We start from the raw sequence: 19,561 nt of genomic DNA, 5'->3' as shown, positions 1-19,561 counted from the left end.
ATAGTAAACAGTCTGCACAAGGTAACATCTGTGTGTTCGGCAGCCTCTGGGCTTTGCACCAGCTGCTGCAATGGTAGTGTTGTGCCTGTGACAGTAGGTAGGGGTGTGAGCGCTACTCTGCATGCGTTGTCATCTCTGCATTTAGCGTCTGCCTTTGGCACTGTCATCTTTTTTATTTATGAATGAGTGGGTGAGGGAGGAGAGGGCTGGGCTGGGCTGATTCGACTTCTTCACAGTTGTACCATAAAGAGCAGAGGAGATGAAGCATAATCTCCTCCTCCCTCCTGACAGTGTTTCACCGACAGCTGTGCTCCCAGCTGGGAAGAGGACAGCCTCCAACAGCCTCAGCAGAAGCTGGGAGAAGGGAGAAAGGAACGTTTGTGCTCTTCACACTGCAGGAAAAGCATCTTTGCATAATCTCTGCTCACAGGTGAGTTTCATTTTTCACCTATTCATTCTTAAAGCAAATTGCTTTTCCATCATTGGTTATACTGGGTTGTGACTCCTGGAATGGTGGCAGAACAGGTTTTTGGCTAGGTTGTTAGAAGTGAAGTAAAGCAAAACAATGAGGCAGTCCAAGGACTCAACCAAAGTATCACATCCAAAAATTCACAACTTCAAACTAGATTTACTTGTCAGGTTCTCACTGGTGGAAAACTTGGAGCAGAAACTGTGCTAGATAAACTTTTTGGACTTTCAGACAAGTGCAAGGAGAGTTTGTATTGATGTTATATTGATGAAGAGGAATAGCTAAGATAAACTAAGAATCTGTATCCTGTATATGTTTTCAGAGGAATAGAGGGTAGATGAACTCCGCTGGTCATTTTCAAATCAGTTAGTAAGTATGTGTCAGATGTCTAGATACAAACTGCTTTAAGTGAGTAATTAGGAATTTAAGTAATTTATTTCCCCTGAGGATCCAGACCAGAAGTTGCGTCTAGCTGCATGAAACTGCTAAACTACATACCTTGCTGTGTAGGTGTTCTGTGTACAGTTATGTACATCTGTCCTTGTATCTCAAAAGTACGCCTCTGACGCACTTTCCAAACAGTAAGCCACTTTTTCTGCTGCCATTCAGAGCCCAGCTTGGGAAACTTGGAATGTGAAGTTTTAGAGAGATGGAATCAAACCCAGCAGACCAATTTCTGATAGATTTTTGTTTTTAAGTAGGATTAAAGACATTCCTTATTGTAGGTTGCCTCTGATAGCTGTCTGTTTTTCTGGTTCTTGACAGTCTCTGAATAGCAAGAAGGAAAGCAAATCACTGAAATTACTGAGAGATCTGCTTCCAAATTTGCAGGAGGTGGAGGTGGGGAGTTGAGAAATAAAGAGTTTAGAAAGATATTCAGCCTTGTACTGTGCTTTTCTGCTCAGAACACATGCAGGTATTACTAAAACTTTCAGGAAATTTAACAGTGAGATGAGGAAAAATGGCTACACCCAGGCTCATAAGACGTGACACTGTCAGTGTGAGCATTACAGGGCATTCTGAGCAGCCAGTTATTCAGCCCCTAGTGTGACTTTTTCCATGCTGACATCCTGTATTCACATTGGCTCCAGCAGAGTATGACATCTGACCACTTCTTCTTTTACATTTGGTAGTCAAGAAGCCACTAAGCAGTCAGTCAGCCCCCTGCACTGTAGCATGCTCCTGTCCTCCTTTTCTGAGAAGACAAAACATGTACTGTCCTGAGCCCTCCCCTTCTCATCTCCCCATGTTGTTACCAGTATTTTGCTGTTCTCTTCTTCTTTGCACGCAACTGTAAGCTCTTTCTGTTAAGTGAAGGAAGAGACAGAAGGTAGCTCTCCCCAGCTGATCTTTTTTGGCGCATGAAGCTGTCATTTAGACAGTAAAATAGAAGGTAAATCCCCAAAGCTTTAGGAGCCTCGGGGTAGTACACTGTGAGAAAGTTTTGGCTTTATCGAATCAGACCAATGTTTTGTTCTGTGATAGTGGGCACTGCTGGGAGGTGATGATGTCTGCATCGCAGCATTGGAATTTGAATATCACAGTTTTAAATGAAGAAAGCTGTGATGACTCCAGTCTGTCAGTAAAAAGAACTCATCTTACTTGGCATTTGCAATAGGCCTTATTTAATTCACTTTGTGGCTGGTGAAGAAAAAGTGACTGCATTCCTTCTGGGATCTGGGGGCTGTAAGGAGTCCCAGACAGCGACAGAAGAGAGAAGGGAAATGGGGAGAAAGCAGAGACCAGTGGGATAAATGTACCCCAGCTGAGCCAGTTGTATGGAGCTGTCATTATACTAGCTGACATCCCATCCTGTGAGCCTGCTAGTGAAAAACTAGCAAACTTGCTGGTGGCCAAGAAGGCTGTGAGCTTCTTAGCAGTGCTGGTGCAGAGTCACATGGGATGAAGTGTGCACAGATGTAGGCAGCAGTGTCACTTCTGCTCTCCTAAGCAGCGCTGCGGGTGCTGTCACTCAGCTAACCAGATGATGCTGCTTCCTGGACATCTATATGAATGGCTCGTGGAGAAGAAAATTTTTTTCCTTGCCACTTATGCCAGATCTAACACCAGGACATTTTTGCATTTTGCTGGGGCTCTATTGCTGCCTACTGCTCTTATCAGTGTGATGACTGGAATGTTACTTGGGACTCAGAGGACATTCGTACAACTTTACTAATTATTTTTAAGTGAAGAACTGTGGAAATAGAAGTGCAGATGTGCAGTCTTGTGAGGATGATTACCTTACAATTAGCAGAACGCTTCCTCTAAGAGATTTGTTTTTCCTGTAAGTATTATTTTGAGTGGCTTGTAGCATTTGTTATGAATTTCTCTGCCAGCTGAAGCATTTGCAGAGCTGCTGTCCCCGACAGCTGATGACACTTGGGTTTGAAAAGACACAGAGCACTTCCAATGTTTAGAAGAAACTGGCCAATGGTTTTCAGTAAAGGTTTCAGTAATTGGCAGCAGCTAAGGACAGTGTTGCAGTTTGTCCTCTGAGGGATGCATCCAGTGCATTTCCCTCCTCACTAGGAGCTGTGCATGAACTCTGTTAATCCACTGGGCAGCAAAGGCAGGACTGGTTTGTGACTTCACCTGAAACTTTAGCTGGTGTGTCCAAAAAGAAAAAAGACCAAATAGGAGGCTCCGAGTGCTGTTCAAGAAAGGTGGAGCGATGTGCTCACCTGAAAGTATAGAGGATTCTATTCCTCCCTATGGAGCCTCCTGCCAGAAATTGTTTGCAAGATGATGAATTCCTTTCCAGCTGTGTTGCTGTAGCACTGGATCCTGGGGTTAGGTAAGCACAGATCTGTCACTGCCAGAGGCAAATGGGAGTTATGGTCTGCAGGTAATGGAGAAGGCGCTGCTGCTGCTCCTGGAGCTCCGCAAGAGATCCTCCTAACATTCTCTCCTTGAGAACTGTAGCAGGATGAGTCCAAACACTCAGTTTATCATCAGCGTTGCTGCTTTATCCTATGAGCTTTCATAGGATAAAATTTTCCTTTTTCCTTTCTCTCACATCATTTTTTACTGACTGACAGTAAAGATGTAAAAGCTTTGGAGGAGGTTTAGATGGCTAACAGAGGAGGGGAAAATCAAGAATTGAATGAGTTGCAAAAGCAAATGCAATCAAACTAACAAACTTAAGTTGCTTTAATGATACTTGAATAAAATGCAGTATTTTGTCTTTCATCTGTGAAGGGGACAGGGTGAATTTTCAGTCTGACAGATTATAATTTTGTAGTGCCTCTGCACATTCCTTGTTTGAGGATGTGTCTGTTTTGCACCCTACATTTAAAAAGTGATTGGATGTAGCTTTCAACATAAGAATTGTTTGGTAGAGTAGAAAGCTTAAACTAAGATGCTTTAGTCTATTATGGCATAACATTATTATTTGGAATTTGAAGTTATGTCTGAGTTTCAGGGTTCCACAGCTCCATACCAGAGCAGGTCCTGGGTTTCTGAGCAGCTCTGGAATCGCTCTTCTTCTGGAGCAGCTTTCCTTCTCCTACCCAGTAACACATCAGAATTCCCTTGTTACAACACTTGATTCTCTCCCCTTTCCCTGGTTAGATGAATGTTGGAAAGTGAGAATGATTTAAAGCAAGGTTGTTACTTTTACTGTAGGTTACTTCTCTGATGCTATAGAATTTTTCCATTTCTATAAGGCTATGGGTCCTTAACTATTTTCTCAATTTTTTTTTAATGAAGATCTTTTACCCAGATTACCCACCATTACTGTGGACAGGTTGTTTCTCACCATTTTCCTTAAGAGAAGATGAGATAAGAGTCAGATTTCAAGTACATGGATGGTTGAGTTGGTGACTTCAGGGAGGATGCTGTGATTTGCCTTCCAGGAGAGAGGTGGCAAAGCTGATGGCTCTGACATGGGGTGGGGGACAGGTGGCCATAGATCATGTGGGTCCTACTGTCATCCAGCGGTGATGGAGAGTGGCTGGAAACATTTAAGCCATTAGGCAGGGTGCTGTTGCACAGGGATTCAGCAACAGTGCTGGGGAAGGCTTCTTGCACTCCGTGCAAGTCCACATGGGGTATGGAGGGGCAGTGTCAAGGTATAACAGAAAATAGAGGAGGGAGGAAGGGTTTATGCACATGACAAAGTAGGGATTCTCAGGAGTAATGGAATTGAATAGAAGCCCAGGCTTTGTTTACATCTTAATGAAAGAAAGGAACAAGTGCTTAAAATCATGCGAGTACTAAAAAGAGTTTTTTACGTGAAAATTAAGGGAATTGAGGAAATGAAAATTCAGGAAATTAAAACATAAGGAAGTCTGCAGATACAGATGCCAGCGCTTTGTTTAGAATAATACATCCATTGGGGACTGGGGTACTGGAGCTCTGTATCTTCAAATTAAAAAAAGAGGAAAAAAAAAAAAAAAGCTGAAGTTTTCAGTGGTCATCTGGGGAGTGAGAGCAATGAGGGGAGGAGAACAGCAAGAAATCTTCTCCAAGGCACACTGCTTCTACAAAATCATCAGAAGTGTGAGAATTAACATTGCAGAACAAATCTTATGTGAGGATATTGACTTGGATCATCTGGAAACTAGGCTGATTTCCAAGAAGATGGAAAAAAAAAAAAAGAAAAAAAGAGGGAAGTTTAGTTAAAGGCAGTGCAAAAGGGTAGCTAGAAGAGTTACATCTCTCCAGGCTGTGTGGGGACTATTGGAAGACACACACAGATGTAGGTGTGCCACCCTCTTACCCCAACTCCCAAACCAAGTAAGATCCAAGCAAGAAATATAGAACTGTCGGAAGGAAAGGAGCATGGCTAAGGAGCAGTGCAGGGAAGGGTGGATGGTGTGCTAGGTTACAGCTGGACTGAGAACAGAAACATCCAAAACACAATGGAACCAGTGTAAGCCAGAAACACAAGCACAGTGCAAAGCCATAGAGGAATTGTTCCAGTTCCTAGCGACAGTGCATGCCATGCTAGGTACTTGAATTGAATGGGCTCATATCCTGTGACGAATTTTGTCTCTGATTAAAATAAATCCAAACAGAAGAATGAGAATGAAGTTAAAGAAAAATGAGGGAAGAGAGGGAAAAATTTCCAAATACTGCAAATGGCTTCCCACTTTCCCTTGTCTTAAAACTTTTGCTGTACAAAATGAATCATGTACTGAATCATAAATGCAGAAAATAGAATTTAAAAGAGAGATGACTTTATTGAATGTATCATTATTTGCTGATGTGTGGAACAATGAAAACGTTGACAGGAGATCTGTTCAATCTCTTTAGACGCAGCAAGGCTCCAACCACCTTTCAGTCAGACCTGGCAAGTCACATTTTTCTCTCAGACAGCCTTTGCTATTTGCCAAACATTATTAGTCAAACATTGATCATCGCTGGTCCAAGTCACTGCTTGTCAGCAGTGCTGGCAAATCAGTGCTGCCCGAGTGAAAAGTGAAGGAGGAGAACAATTGCACAGATGAATGTTTGGTTGCTGAAAATGGGATTAGCTTTCCAAATTTCTTTCTGTTAATGAGATAGTTCTGTTTGATATTTAGGTTTAATTATACCTTCTTCTGTCTGGAGGCAGTGGCATTATAAAAGATGTCAGCAGAAAGGGAATCTGGTCTCTAACTTAGTTTTTGAGCAAATTTTCCCTTGTAGCCAGTGCGTGATGCTGGGGAGGTTCAATAGTGGGACTACTTGCACGTTGCTGACACCCTCTCCCTTTCTTTGACAGCACATGTGTACAGAGAACAAGCTGCTGACACATCAACCCTGGTGTCAGAGAGACTGTAGCCTCAGAGGGGATGGGGATGCAGTCAGGGAAAATGAGTCAGAAGAGTTAGGGGATTTTCTCCAAGGCTGTAGAAGGTAAAATGAATCAGAACCCATTTACTTCAGGAGAAAGAAGTTCCTACTTCTCGGTCCCAAGCCTACGCTATGGTGGTTTCAGTTCTCATTCCTTACTGATACTTCTACACATTGTTTGTGACTTGTGTGTCTCCTAATCCTTAAGACTTACTCAGTGTTGGCTTCTCTTGCCCCCTCACTTAAGCAAGGATCATCAGATAGTTTCAGGGCCATTGGCCGCCCTACTGCCTGCAGTTGCTCATAACCTGTTTGCCACCTTCTTGTAAAGCAGAGGCAGGTTGGCGGTTTGGCCTCTGTGCTGAGGAGATGTGTAGGAGAGAGAGAGGCTGAGCTGGCTGTTGGCTGGGGCAAAAGGAAGGTTGGAAGTTGTTCTCTGAGGAACAGAGAAAAGGTTTCTGCAGAAAGTGGTGTGATGGGGAGCTCTCTTCCACTCCCGCTCGTGGATTTGAGTGAGCCATGCAGGAGCTCCAGGGAGCTGTCCTGGAGCAGGAGCCAGCTCAGTGCTGAGAGCCTGGTGGCCACGTCACCCACCTGGCTGCTCTTTAGCAGCAGGAAGGAGGGGGCAGATGGGGGTCATTTTTATAAGCTATGAGCCAGCTCCTTGAGGCAACTGTGGCATGACTAATTCCTGTTGTGTGATTCATCGCCCTGTTTTTAGTTGGACTGCTTGACCAAAAATACACACTGTGTGAACTTCTTATTACCATAAATAGGGATTTTCCAAAATGTAGTTTCTTTTCAGCACTTCCTTGTGCTCAGCCAGTCGTTTGGGCCTTATATTTGGTTAAAAAAAGTCCCCAGACCTAGAGAAAGAAGATGAACCAGTGTCAGATATGTGACAATCTGCTGTCCCTTCTGCCTTCCTTACCACTATTTGTCCTTTACACGTGCAGGCCTCCAAAGGTGTAAAAACATGAAATGAAATGTTCCAACAGCAGAACGCGTACCGTTTAATTATTTTTGGAATTTGTGAAATCAAGGACATTTCACTTCTGTATAGCCTTAATGTGGAAATGATTTTACTTCAGGTCAGGTTTGTACCATTTGTTTTCATGCTGCTGTGTGTCTCAGGGCAAGGGTGAGTTGTGTCATGTCACTGAGCAATAACAGAGACTGGAATGGAGGGTCTGAAAGTTCTCCAAACATTTATTTGCCTTCAAGGGGCATCAGCTGAACCATCCCCAGGATGTTTGCCAAACTTTGAGACCTCCAACTTGAAGACCTCCATCCCATGCGTCATCTGTCCCAGTGCTGCCCCACTTAACTTTGTTAGTGGAAAGACTTAGCAGTGTTTAACCCAGTCTTTCATTCAGGTTTTCACAGAGAGCGTGCTTTCTTCTTTGTGACAGACTTTAACATGTTGGAAGGTTTCTGCTGTTTGCCCTCATTATGGTCTTCTTTAGACTAAGCAATCCCAGACCAATGACCATCCCCCTTCATTTCCCCAACCACAGCCAGCAGCTCCGTAACGCCTTGCAATGATGCTCAGGATAGAGAGGTAGCACCCACAGCTGCTGGCACATCCCAAGATAATTTGCTTTTTTTTCTTATATTTTTACAAAAATATATTGTTGACTCCTACTCAATATATGATCACTGTAATCCGTTTATCCTTCCTAGTGTTCTGCTGTAAGGTAGCATTTGCTTTGTTAAAGACTTCTCATTTCAGAGATAATATGTAATATCTCATATACAGCAGTTTGCACATCAATTAAGAGGAATACTCGGTGTTCTAATCAAAGGAACAAAGGTTAGGTTAGGCTGATAATCTGCTCGGGCATTCTGGGAATTTTTTTTCTGAAATATTGTTGTTTTCCAGGAATGTGAATGTTGTGTTTCAACAAGTCCATCCCTGTGACCTCTCCCAGAGTAGCCTCTGGGATGCTGTGTTGCCATGAATTCCTGCAGGTGATACTTTGGCTCCCTCACAACCGTTCAGACGTGCTCCGTTCTGTTCCTTCTAAGTGGCTTCCCTGCTTAATTGAATGTTTCTTTGACTTATGAATTAAGTTGAATGTAGAACACATAGGCTTATTGTCTATAGTGATTTAGATATTTCTTACTAAGCTTTATGATCTGTGAGCCATAATCTGGCAAGATTATACTACATCACCAAGTCCGTTGCTATTGAGAAATGAGCATTAGGACTAAGTTTTGAGGTCATTAAAGTATTTTAATTAATTCATTTTCTAATATACAGGAACTATCTCCGTTGGCTTCTAGCTGCCTTCATCAATCCGCCTGTACTGCTCACACTAGGCTTCACAGGTCACATTTTTCAGCTGTTTCATAGAACATTTAATGATACACCTGATACTTTGTAAGGTAGCTAATGAAGCCATTAAAATGTTCTCCAGGAGGAGAACGTGTGAGGTGGCAAAGTTAAAGACAGAGGAGGATGTAACTAATGACCAGAGGAACGAGGAGCAAACATTGCAACACATTAGTAAATGCAAATGTTTGAGCATACCCCACTTCATACTATAACACTTTACATTTTTGTGATGGAATACTGTATTAAAAAAAGTCACACACGTTTGATGTCCAATCTAATGCTTTTATCAAGCATTGAGTTCACTGTAAGAAAAAGGAAAGATTTACAAATCTAGGATTTTGACATGAAGCTGCCACTCAAATCTGCATTATCAGTTCCTACTGACATTCACAGGCATGAAGCCCTGAATTACACCACCACTGTGGTTCAGATCCGAACTTTTAGAGATGAAATGCAACTACCTTACTTCAGACTTTGGAGAAGTTTGATGATAAACAGAAATTAAGAAGTTGAGACAAATTCTCAAGATATCAAAGTTTGAGCAAGTTGAGTGATTTACCCAATGCTGTGAATAATTGCGTGTCTGTGCTAGGAAGAATTGGACATTGGTGACTAATTGGTCTTTTGTTTATGTGGGTTCTGAAAAAATGTTGCTGGCTTCCTCTTTTGACAATAGACTTATAAATGAAGTCATGCAATAGCAACAAAAGTAAAGTGATTTGTAATTATTAGAATACCTCTCTGGTTTCCTCCCACCGAAACAAATGCTTAGAGGAATAGTTATTGTTGTATGAAGACATTCCTGCTGGAAAGGCTGTCCCTTCACATGTTAACAAGTACAAATAAGTTGTGCAAAGACCTAAGTGAAATTTAGAAAGGAATTTAATGTGAGGAGAAATTGTGGGAAATTTATGTGAGATGGTTTCATGGGCTCAGAAAGGTGCAGCCCTTCATGTACTGTATGCCCTGGCATGACTTTCTTGCAAATAGAGGGACATCCAGAGTTTGTACTTCTATTGCAAAAAAAAAAGAAATAATAACCAAACATCAAAACAACAACAATAAAACAGGGGAAAAAAAAAAAAGGAATGAAAGTATAGCAAAGATTGCCCGATTGCTTTACAAACAACAAAACCAGCAGAATGCAGAAACAAAACTCCTTGCAACCAACTGCTCTTCCCATAAATGTTTGACAAAATTTCTGTGTGCTTTCTGTTGCAGTGTTTCACACTCTTAGGGGCCGGGAGCTCTTGTCACAATTCTGCTTCTGACGATTGAAATAAGAAATAACAGCAAATATTTCAGTTGTGTTTAGATCTATAATTTTTGCTTCTGCCTCGTGCTTGGATTTCTTTTCCCTTCTTTTTTTTTTTTTTTTTTTTTTTTTTTTTTTTTTTTTGTAGAAGAATGAATTTGAATATTCCAGTATGAACTGGATTTTCTCTCCAGTACAGAACAGAAACATCCTTTATTGCCTTTCATGGCTCTTTCCACTTGTGACCCTTTTACATAATCCTTTGGTTTAATCCAAGCATTGTTGTGCCACTTCCTTACAGTCATCCTTAGTCATGCCCCCAATTTCCACTTTGTTCTACAATTTTAGGGGGATTTTCTCTAAGTGTATTAGCTATCTCAAGTAGTGAGATACAGTGATAGACTTCAGAAAGAAAGGAGATACGAAGGAATAGTTGGTCCTTCTTTCCCCTCTTTCTACCAGATCATCACCCCATCACAACATGAGCTCTTCCTTGTATGTGGAGGATGTGGGAAGGGGCAGAAAACTTCTCTTAAAATAGCCCAAAAAGCATGATTATGTTCTGTGGAAGGAACATTTAGTAAGCTTTGCCATTTTCCTGCTCTACAGCAGCTTTGCTACTGCAGCTCTTACACTCACTCCACCTCATGCCTCAAACCCTCAGGTGTGGGCCAGCCAATTTCTGCCCGTTTGATGTGGGAGTCTAAAGGCTAATGTTTATCCAGGTAATGATCTGAACCAAATCTCAGATTTTGTGCAGTGTGGTCCAAGAGCTGCTATGAAGGTCAAGAGACTCAGGTCTGTTTGTGATGTGTGACAGGTGGAGGGACAGCAAGAGATCTACTATGACATGAAGATATGCAATCACATTTTATCCTCCCCATTCATGGTGACAGGTGCTTTTGTAGATGAGACAAGCTGTGTGCTCATCTATTACAAACGTACAAAGAAATCCTTTGGTGTATAGTCCCATTTGTCACCACTATAATGTTTAGGTCTAATTGTATCAGGTTTCTTAGGAGAAAACTATAGGAATGTTCACTGGAACTGAGAAAAAACACGCAGGCTCCACAGTATTGCTCAGTCAGAGCAGAACAAGCTGTTGGTGCCGGTGGGCCTGGGCTCAATCCTTGGCTATTGCCAAATGTGAGCTGTTCTATGAGCTCATGATGTGGGGTGGGAATTGTGGCTTTGTCAACAGGATACAAAAGGACTTGGAGGAAAAAAAAAGAACCTACTTTTGAATTGTCCAGTGAGTAATGAAAGTTGGCTTACTTTGACTGAGAAAAAGTTAAGCTGTCTAAAGCCCTGAGATTGTTGGCTTAATTCTTTACCCAGAAACAAGATAAATGTTTGGAGCTCATCTAGATGTTTCGTTCCAAGAGTTGGGCTTAGATAGGTAACACTGAAAAAAGGTGGGCATAGGAGAGAGATATCTTGCCTGGAAATTTCTGTAGACTTGTGATACTGAATGTGTTATATAAACTAAGCTCTTAAAAACAGAACACCACACAGCTGCACTATTTCCATATTGAAGTTGTCTAAATGGAATGCCTGTGTGTTCCCAGCCATAGCTGCTCTCAGCTCAGTGATTATCTGCACCCCAGATGTTTTTCTTAGAGCAACTTTTTTATTTTTCTCCTCCTACTACCCAAGCTAGCTTACTAAGTAATGCAGGAGCTATTTGTCTCCTCTTTCCTACTCAGCATCACCTTTCCTTGAGTTTCCCCTCATTTAGGGAGCTTGTAAGGTATTGTGTATTATATTCTTAGTAACAGGGTGGTCTTTAAAGATCACTCTTCTGAACCATGTGATGACTGTCATAATCACAGTGTTTTGGTATCAGCCTTGAGAAAACTTGCAGTTCCTTTCCTTGGCCAGTGCAGAGCTGTGTTAACATACTTGGAATAAGGGAAAAAAATGGGGAAAGGAAAACTCTGTTTCCCATTTGGTCACTGGTCAGAAGGCACAGCAGTGTCCCAGAGCCTGCATGCTGTGGAGGCTGAAACAAGGGAGGAATTTTCTAAGCTCTCTTCTTCCACAAAGCAGCATAAAACAGCTATTGTGCAAACAAGAATCTGGACTTCTGTTCACGTAACGGGCAGCTTTCTCTTCCTGGCTCTGAAACAGCACACTGCAGCACTTCCTCCAGGAGCAGGAAACATCACTGTAATCAGAAGTGTGTATTATATTAGGACAATATCGTATCAGTGAGGCTTTTTCTGTTTTTTACTCTGCAATTCTGGCAAGACTTCTATGCTGAACAGATATGAATTTTACAATCACATTCTTCGTGACATAATTTAGTAAAAACATTTTGAGTTCTTACAGAAAAAGAAGCATTTTCAAAAAAAAGAAACAACAACAAACAACAGGGCGACTGTAGAGTACATCTGCTTTTTCTCATCCTGTGGCCCATATTGGCCTACAGGATAATACAGAACAGAACTGAGCTCAAGAAATATGAATGTATAAGGACAGTTCTGCCTTTTGAAAATTATTGACAGCTTTCAAGTTATTGTAAGTTGGTCTTATAAGCAGGAGATGAACAGTGACTGGATGCTTCTAGTTGTTAGATTAGACAAGGGAGCCACAGACACTTAGGCACTTTTCACTGTGCGTATGTATGTCCTTCGTTCTGCTCATACAAACTCTTACATGTCAAAGTCACCGAATTATCGTACAGAAATTGTATCAAATACAGTCTCAAATACAATTGCACTTGTCCTGGAGCCCTGGATTGGAACAGGTGAGGGGGAAAGTAAGGCTGTCAAATCTGTTCCGAGTTCTGTGCGTTGTGCTTGCAGGCATGAAGCCAGACCTCTTGTAGGTGGAGAAACCACACAGCAGTCATGCAGCCATTAAGACAAGCACAGTGCATGGGATGGTGTCAGAGAAGAGAGGATGCTCCCTGAGTAGCAGTGCTTTGGAAAATCTGCACGTAACTTCATTGCTTTCTGCCGCATGTGTGTGATAATGGTCACATTATCATTGTTATTCTGCAGGGAGGGTTATGGCAATCTCTTGGAGCAAACTTCAAGCTAAGCCAGGACGACCTGTGGCTGGCTCGCCTCTCTGCTGCTGTGCCTGGTAGAGCTGCGGTAACACTTGTGCCATCTGTGGAGGAGGGGGTGATTCTGAGGTAGGTGCATCCCTGAGGCGGCTGTATGAGAACAAGGGGAGCAGAGCTCACACTGTGCTGGGCTAAGGCAGATAGCGACAAAGAATGAAGTTAGAAGTTTGAGGGAGAGGAACTTAACCTGGCCTTCATGCTGTCGTTGAAGCTACCTGAGACTCAAGGAATCCAGGGCTGATATTCTTTTTGTTAGCAAGAAAAAGGGGATAAAGAGAAGAACAAAGGAGAGTTTTAATGATTAAGTATATACTTCTGTCCTTAAGTTTGCTGTTATTTCACTGGGACTGTGGTACACTGACTGAGGCTGAATGCTGTACATCTTTTCAGGTTTGATCAATCTTTTCAGCCTTAAGAAAGTGATTTTCTTTTCAACTTCTATGAGACTGAAGCCCACCATTATTTTAAAAAACAAAACCTAATACACAATCAAACAAAACCAAAATTACATCACTCACAGAAGAATTTATTCTACAGTAACATTCTCAAACGCTGCCAATCACAGTAATTTTACCGTACCATGGTCATGTTTCCATAAGGATTGCCTTGGAAAAAATGGTTTGCTCTCACAGAGGACAGATGATGATTACAAAAAATGCAGATATGTATTGTAAATGGGAAACAAACAGCAAGGACTTTTCTCTGTTCCTGACAATGCAGTCTGCTTTTCAATCTGTTTCAATTAACTGAAGTTCTGTAAAGAGTATACAAGTTGCTAACCTCACCCAAGTGTACTCGGCAGCTGGGTATTTTCTGGCAGTGGTTAAAAGAATGAATCCCGCTGGTTTGTGTCATCACACAAAACACACATGCCCCTCACAGAGCAGAGCAGGGGGGCACAGTCTTGAGCACTTGTGCCAAAGTGACTGAACATACCACGCGAGCTGATAGAAGGCTGAAAATGAGACTTCGTTTAGTCTGGGGTTTAATAACAGCGGACAGGCTGAAGGCCAAACACTTAACCTGACCAAACCGAGTGCTAACCTGTTGTCAGCAGGTGGGTTTTAAAAATGCCTTTTACAGTAATGGTATAATATGGAAAGGATCTGTATGGGTCTGTGTGTGGATCAAAAAAGATTCCTCAGGTGAAAATAATTGTGTTTGTTCAGTGCTGGCGAAATGAAAAGATCAAACATGCAGATAATGATTGGTTTTCAGAGCCTATGGCAAGTAAGGAATCAGTAATGGTATATTCTGTAGGGGGCTGACACCAGGGATACATTAAGGCAGCATTTTATGGTGTCTTTCCTACAGGCAGCTCCCTTTCAGGACTGTGTTTACACTTAACTGTAAAAGCAGCTGCTAAAAATTCCACTTTCATCATCCCGATGGGTTGAGCTGCATGTACTATGATATTTTGTATCTAAAGGGAAATTCCAGAAATGGAAATTAAGAAAGCAACGGTTTTGCTCACCCCACATCCTCTAAGGAAGTCTGAGTGAACTGCTGCTCTGCCAGAGGAATTTTTCCATTTGGATCAGATCAGATTACTGCTTTTCTGCCTCATCTGCAAAACAGAGATTACATTTCTCCACCGTTTAGATACTCATAAAGCTAAGGTGACAAATGTTTGTAAGTTGCTTTGGAATTCTTTGACAGAACACACTCCTAGGGCTTACTGACACGAATCATGATTTCCCAGGCAGGCTTTATCTTCTGTTAAATACTGAAAGAAAATTTAGAACAGGCATCTCACTGAAAAATGATCGTTTGATAATGATTTTCCTCCTCAAGGTTTTCATACGTTTTACCACCAGGTTATTAACATCCTGCAGCAAGGCATCTCTTCAGCCTGAGGTTTTTGTGGATGAAAAGTGGTACTTCAAACTGGATGAAATTAAGTTCTACATCTATTCATTTGGGACACTGATTAATGGTGTATGTTGAGAGGCAGAAGATGTTGAATTTCACAGAGAACGCAACTGAAAAGTGCATTATTGATCATAATATTCACCAGACATTATCCCCTGTGGTGTACATATTTGTATTTATCATAGGATTCCCAGCTAACTGCCTGTCACTGTACTACGGGTACTTACAGATCAAGGCTAAAAATGAGTTGGGTATCTACCTTTGCAATTTGACCGTAGCAGACCTGTTTTACATATTTTCTTTGCCTTTTTGGATCCAGTACGTTTTGCAGCATGACAATTGGACATATGATGAACTGCTGTGCAAAATCTGTGGCATTCTCTTGTATGAGAATATCTATATCAGTGTGGGCTTCCTCTGCTGCATCTCCATTGACCGCTATCTGGCAGTCGTGCACCCTTTTCGGTTTCATCAGTTTCGGACAATGAAGGCTGCTATGATTGTGAGTGCCATTATTTGGACCAAAGAAATAGTGACATGTTCATTTGTCTTTGTGCACGGGGAGATCAGTATGGATGCCGAGAGCCATGTGGTGTGCTTTGAGCATTACCCCATCAAAGAATGGGAGCACAGTATCAATTACTACCGCTTCTCTGCTGGCTTCCTTTTCCCCTTCTTTCTGCTGGCCTTCTCTTACTGTGGCATTTTACGAGTTGTCCACAGAAGTCACGGCACTCAAAAGAAGAAGAAACTCCAAATTAAACGTTTGGTTTCGAGCACTGTCTTCATTTTTTTAGTTTGCTTTGGACCATACCACATCCTACTTGTAGTTCGCAGTGTGTTTGAGAGCAACTGCTCATTTGCTGGCAAAATATTTAACATCTACCATACTTCTCTCCTGCTGACTACATTTAACTGCATCGCCGACCCGGTACTGTACTGTTTTTCCAGCGAAAGCACTTACCTGAACTTTGTCAAGATGCGAGACTCTTGCTTAAGGCATTTAGGATGTCTGAGGACTGAGACAAAGGAATCCTATCAGCTGAATGCTCCAGAAACTCCCAACAGGCCACAGCATGAGCATCAGCCAAGGTTATTACAAGAATCACAGGGTGATTCTGGAACAAAAGACTCTTCTTCAACGAGGGCAGGCCATCTATAGCATTCATCAAAAAGGGCACTCGTGTAAAATCTTCCTTATATAACTGTGTGTATCCACTGGATTTATCTGTGTTTTACAACTGTTTTACATTCCAAAGGTCTTTTAGCAGAGCAGTACAGTGAGGTAGTTTCTGGAGGTGCGTGGATCTTAGGCAAAATCACATCTGCTGTCTTTTTGATACCACTCAAACCTGTCAACTGGCATGGCTGAAAAACCACATTCATGATGTGGTTCTGTTGAAATTGCCTTTCCTTGCTATTTGCCTCTGTAGCAGCTGGTGAAAAAGATCTCCAGAAGGTGTTCAATAGGTTGGAGGCAGAACAAATCAAATGTCATCAAAATTAATTTTAAAAGGAAAAATATGCACTTCTGCAGATTACTGTAACTCTGAAATAACTCCTCCAGCAAGTTTCAAAGTGAGCAGAGCCATTGCAGGAGCCAACCTGCTAAAACAGCTGATGAAGTTATGTGGAATCTTCTGGGACAACAGGCACAGAAACTCAGAATCAGATGAGAACTTCGATTTGTGCATTGACTGCTGAATCTCCTCATAAGGCTTCTATTGACTGAGAGGTATGGGATCTCTTGGCTCAGATGAGGATAAATAATTCAAGCTGTTGATTTGGAAAAGAACAGGAGGTTCATAGTACAAGAGGCACTTTTACCTCCTGCGTTTCTTTGAGTCACTGTGTTTAAAGGTGAATTTAATTGCACCTAAATTCTATCAGACCTTGCTAAGATTTTGATTGCATTCTTACAAATTTGTGTGTGTTGTGCAGCACAGAACTTGCGGGCAATTAAAAAGCAAGATGTTTGTCAATGGAACTCTTAAGTAGATTCTGCTTAAACTCTGTTTTCACCAGTCAATACGACAGCTAAGGTGTGCTCATTATTGAGTAAATGTGATATCAGAAATGTGATGTATGAGTGATCTCTGTGGCTTTTTGGGTTAGATGGAAACGCGATACAGGAATAACTGGAGATAATGGTAGTTACAGATGAGGTTGTTGTGCTCTGTATTAGTTGTTTCTAGAATCAACTCCTCTATTTTTTATTGTTTTGGTTTTTTTTATATTCATTATTAAAGAATGTGAGTCTTGTTTCTTCTTTGTGACCTCACTGTGCTTTCTGGTATCTGCAGCTGTTACACCACAAATATTGCCTTATCCTTTCACTTCTCCTCTGGTTTCAAGCTTTTCTTTGAGCACCTCTCTGTTTCTGCAGCCTGGAGTTGAGAGTGTGTGCACATATATAGGTTTACATATATTTAATTTCAAAATTATTTTTTGAGGAAGGCCTAGACAGGCATTCTACATTGGGTTTTCTCAGGTATGTTGCTGTGCATGGTTTTGTTATTGGTTTTTAAAAGGTAATATGTTCTAAGAATTTTCTGGAAACCACACTGGAAGTGCAATATTAAAAGTAATTAGGAGACATGTTTAATAAATAATGTTTTTATTATTCCCTTCCTGTATTTGTTCACAGATTGTATTTATGAGACTATAGCTCCTCTCCTCCCTGCTGTTGCAGAAGGGATTCATGTCCCTACTCCAGGAGGGGATTAGGTTTGCTTATATTCATATTTGGTTTGTTTAATTCTTTTACATTTCTTTATACTTAGACCACTCTCCATGCTGGATTAATTATCTTATTACATGCACTTTTCTTCTTACTATTTAGTGCTGTTTAGCTTTGCTATCTGTGAATGTTTCCTCTAGTCCCTGCTGTCTGTGCCAGCTGGTTGGAAGCAGGGGCTCCTGGCTGCTGCAGTCTGTGCTTGTGCGTTGCTAAGAGGAGCTCCAACACTCAGACTCCCATGACCTGACATGCTGCAAGGCACACACATGATTTGTTCTAAGATAAAATATTTATTTTGCTGTTTGTTTGTGCTTTACTTCTTTATGGCTGTCCGTGTTGTTTAAACTAGCTGGAATGCAGAGCGTGCCCTGTTGCATGCAGTTATTACACTGAACAGATTAAGGCTTACTTGAGTCGGTACTTTGTTGTGGTTCACTTCTGGTCAGCTGCTGTGGTTTAAAATCAGATGAAAACTTGTGTGACGGCCCAGCGTTCTGCTGCAGTTGTAGCATCTAACCTGCTGACCAGGCCAAGAGGGCAGGGCTGTTGGTTTGGGTTTGTTTTCCCTGGTCATGATGTCAGTACTGATTCTACTTTCTAATTCTTTCTATGTTGTAACAGCTCAGCTTAGGCTGTGGATCTGTAACCACCACAGGAGGAACATAACCCTCAGAGCCTTTCTATTTTATTCTATTATTATTCTATTCAGGATGAGAGCAAGGTTTGCTGGAGATAATGCTGCACACTACCATTAGATTGAATGTGGGGCTTGGGATGACGGAGAAAAAGGGATTTCAAAAACACACGCAATTGTCTGTTTCTTAGCAAGATCTGTTAAAGCTTAAATTTTAGAAAGAAAAGAGTGAAAGCTCATTAAATCAAGTTCCTTGGACAAAGTCAAGGTAATGTGATGTGTCATAAAATAACCACTGGGAGCAAGTCTGAATGTGTATCAGCATTCTGGCATTAAGGTTTCTCTCGTACATGTTCAACAGCTGTAAGCCTTGAAGGGCTGTGTATCTTCGGGGAGCTCAGAAAATGAATACTGCTGTTTGTGGTACAAACTGATTTTTCTTATTCTCAAAGAGTTATGTGCTTGTCTTACATAAGAGGAGGAACATGAAAATAGATAGAGGATGTTGCTACCTGCTAAAGTACTCCTGTCCTTTGGAAATAGCAGTGGCTAAACAGAACCACCATCCTGATCCTGCTGAAGCACAATAGCTCAATACTCTCATTTTGTATCACTATCATCTTTTTATGACAGGTAAAGCATCAGTATCTGAGTATGCAGTGTAAAGCACAGCCTGTGCTGTCTGCTGGGGGGGCTGACATCTGTTAGGTCTTCAGCAGAGGCACCTACCTAGAGTTGAAGTAATAGCACAACTTTAAATGACATAAGCCAAGCATAAGGCACAACTGTTTGTCATGTGCTGCTTCAGTGTTTGTAGGCCTTTTAGATGCAGGCTAGTTGTTCTTCAAACAGTCTTGTTGATAGCAGTATTCTCATAACTGGAATTGATTTAAATGCTCATTTACACAATTCTGTTTTAAACTGAGTGCCAAAGTTCTTTAATTTCTGATTGTATTTTAATGTCTAAGCATAAATATTTTATCACTATGTATTTAACTCCTTTATGGTATCCTGATGTTAAGAGTAAAACATTTTATTTCTGTATTATGAAGAAAGGGACAAAATTTACATAAACTTGTAGCATAAAGGAGGCCATCAGTACAGCCTTCCCCTTACACAGAAAGTCTGCAAGGTTTCCCTTACTCTCATTAAAGCCCTCACCTCATCACATCTCCACCACTGACCCACCAGCATGAGAAGATGGTGTTAGAGGGGCTATAGGAAGAAGTGTACAAAAGACCTGTATTTAACAATTTTTACTGCTGTAACACTTGCAGGTTTTTGTTTTGTTTTGAACACTCCACTGCAGCTGTTCTCCCCACCATAGAGTATTTTTAAATCCAAGTTGCTACAAGACTTACTTCCTGTTGCAGTTATGAGGTTAGTAAAACAGGAACAGCAA

General features: G+C 41.4%; 1 protein-coding gene across 2 annotated transcripts; it reads left to right on the top strand.

Annotated features, from left to right (window-relative positions):
* Positions 1-78: 78 nt before the first annotated feature.
* On the top strand, positions 79-17,447 carry GPR68 (G protein-coupled receptor 68). 2 transcript variants are annotated; one of them, XM_042815057.1, is made up of 4 exons: positions 79-97; positions 292-430; positions 12,846-12,982; positions 14,731-17,447. In XM_042815057.1, the coding sequence occupies exon 4, from the start codon at positions 14,847-14,849 to the stop codon at positions 15,945-15,947; it is 1,101 nt and encodes a 366-aa protein (XP_042670991.1). In that variant the 5' UTR covers positions 79-97; positions 292-430; positions 12,846-12,982; positions 14,731-14,846; the 3' UTR covers positions 15,948-17,447. The 2 variants fall into 2 exon arrangements, with proteins under 2 accessions (XP_042670991.1, XP_042670990.1); XM_042815056.1 differs by lacking the exon at positions 79-97 and having other exon boundaries at positions 277-430.
* Positions 17,448-19,561: the final 2,114 nt, after the last annotated feature.

The sequence above is a fragment of the Centrocercus urophasianus genome, unplaced genomic scaffold, assembly GCF_019232065.1.
Source record: "Centrocercus urophasianus isolate 14NV4802_14NV808 unplaced genomic scaffold, USGS_Curo_1.0 seq_14, whole genome shotgun sequence".
NCBI classification, from domain to species: Eukaryota; Metazoa; Chordata; class Aves; order Galliformes; family Phasianidae; genus Centrocercus; species Centrocercus urophasianus.
This window is presented reverse-complemented; position numbering and strand designations above follow the sequence as displayed.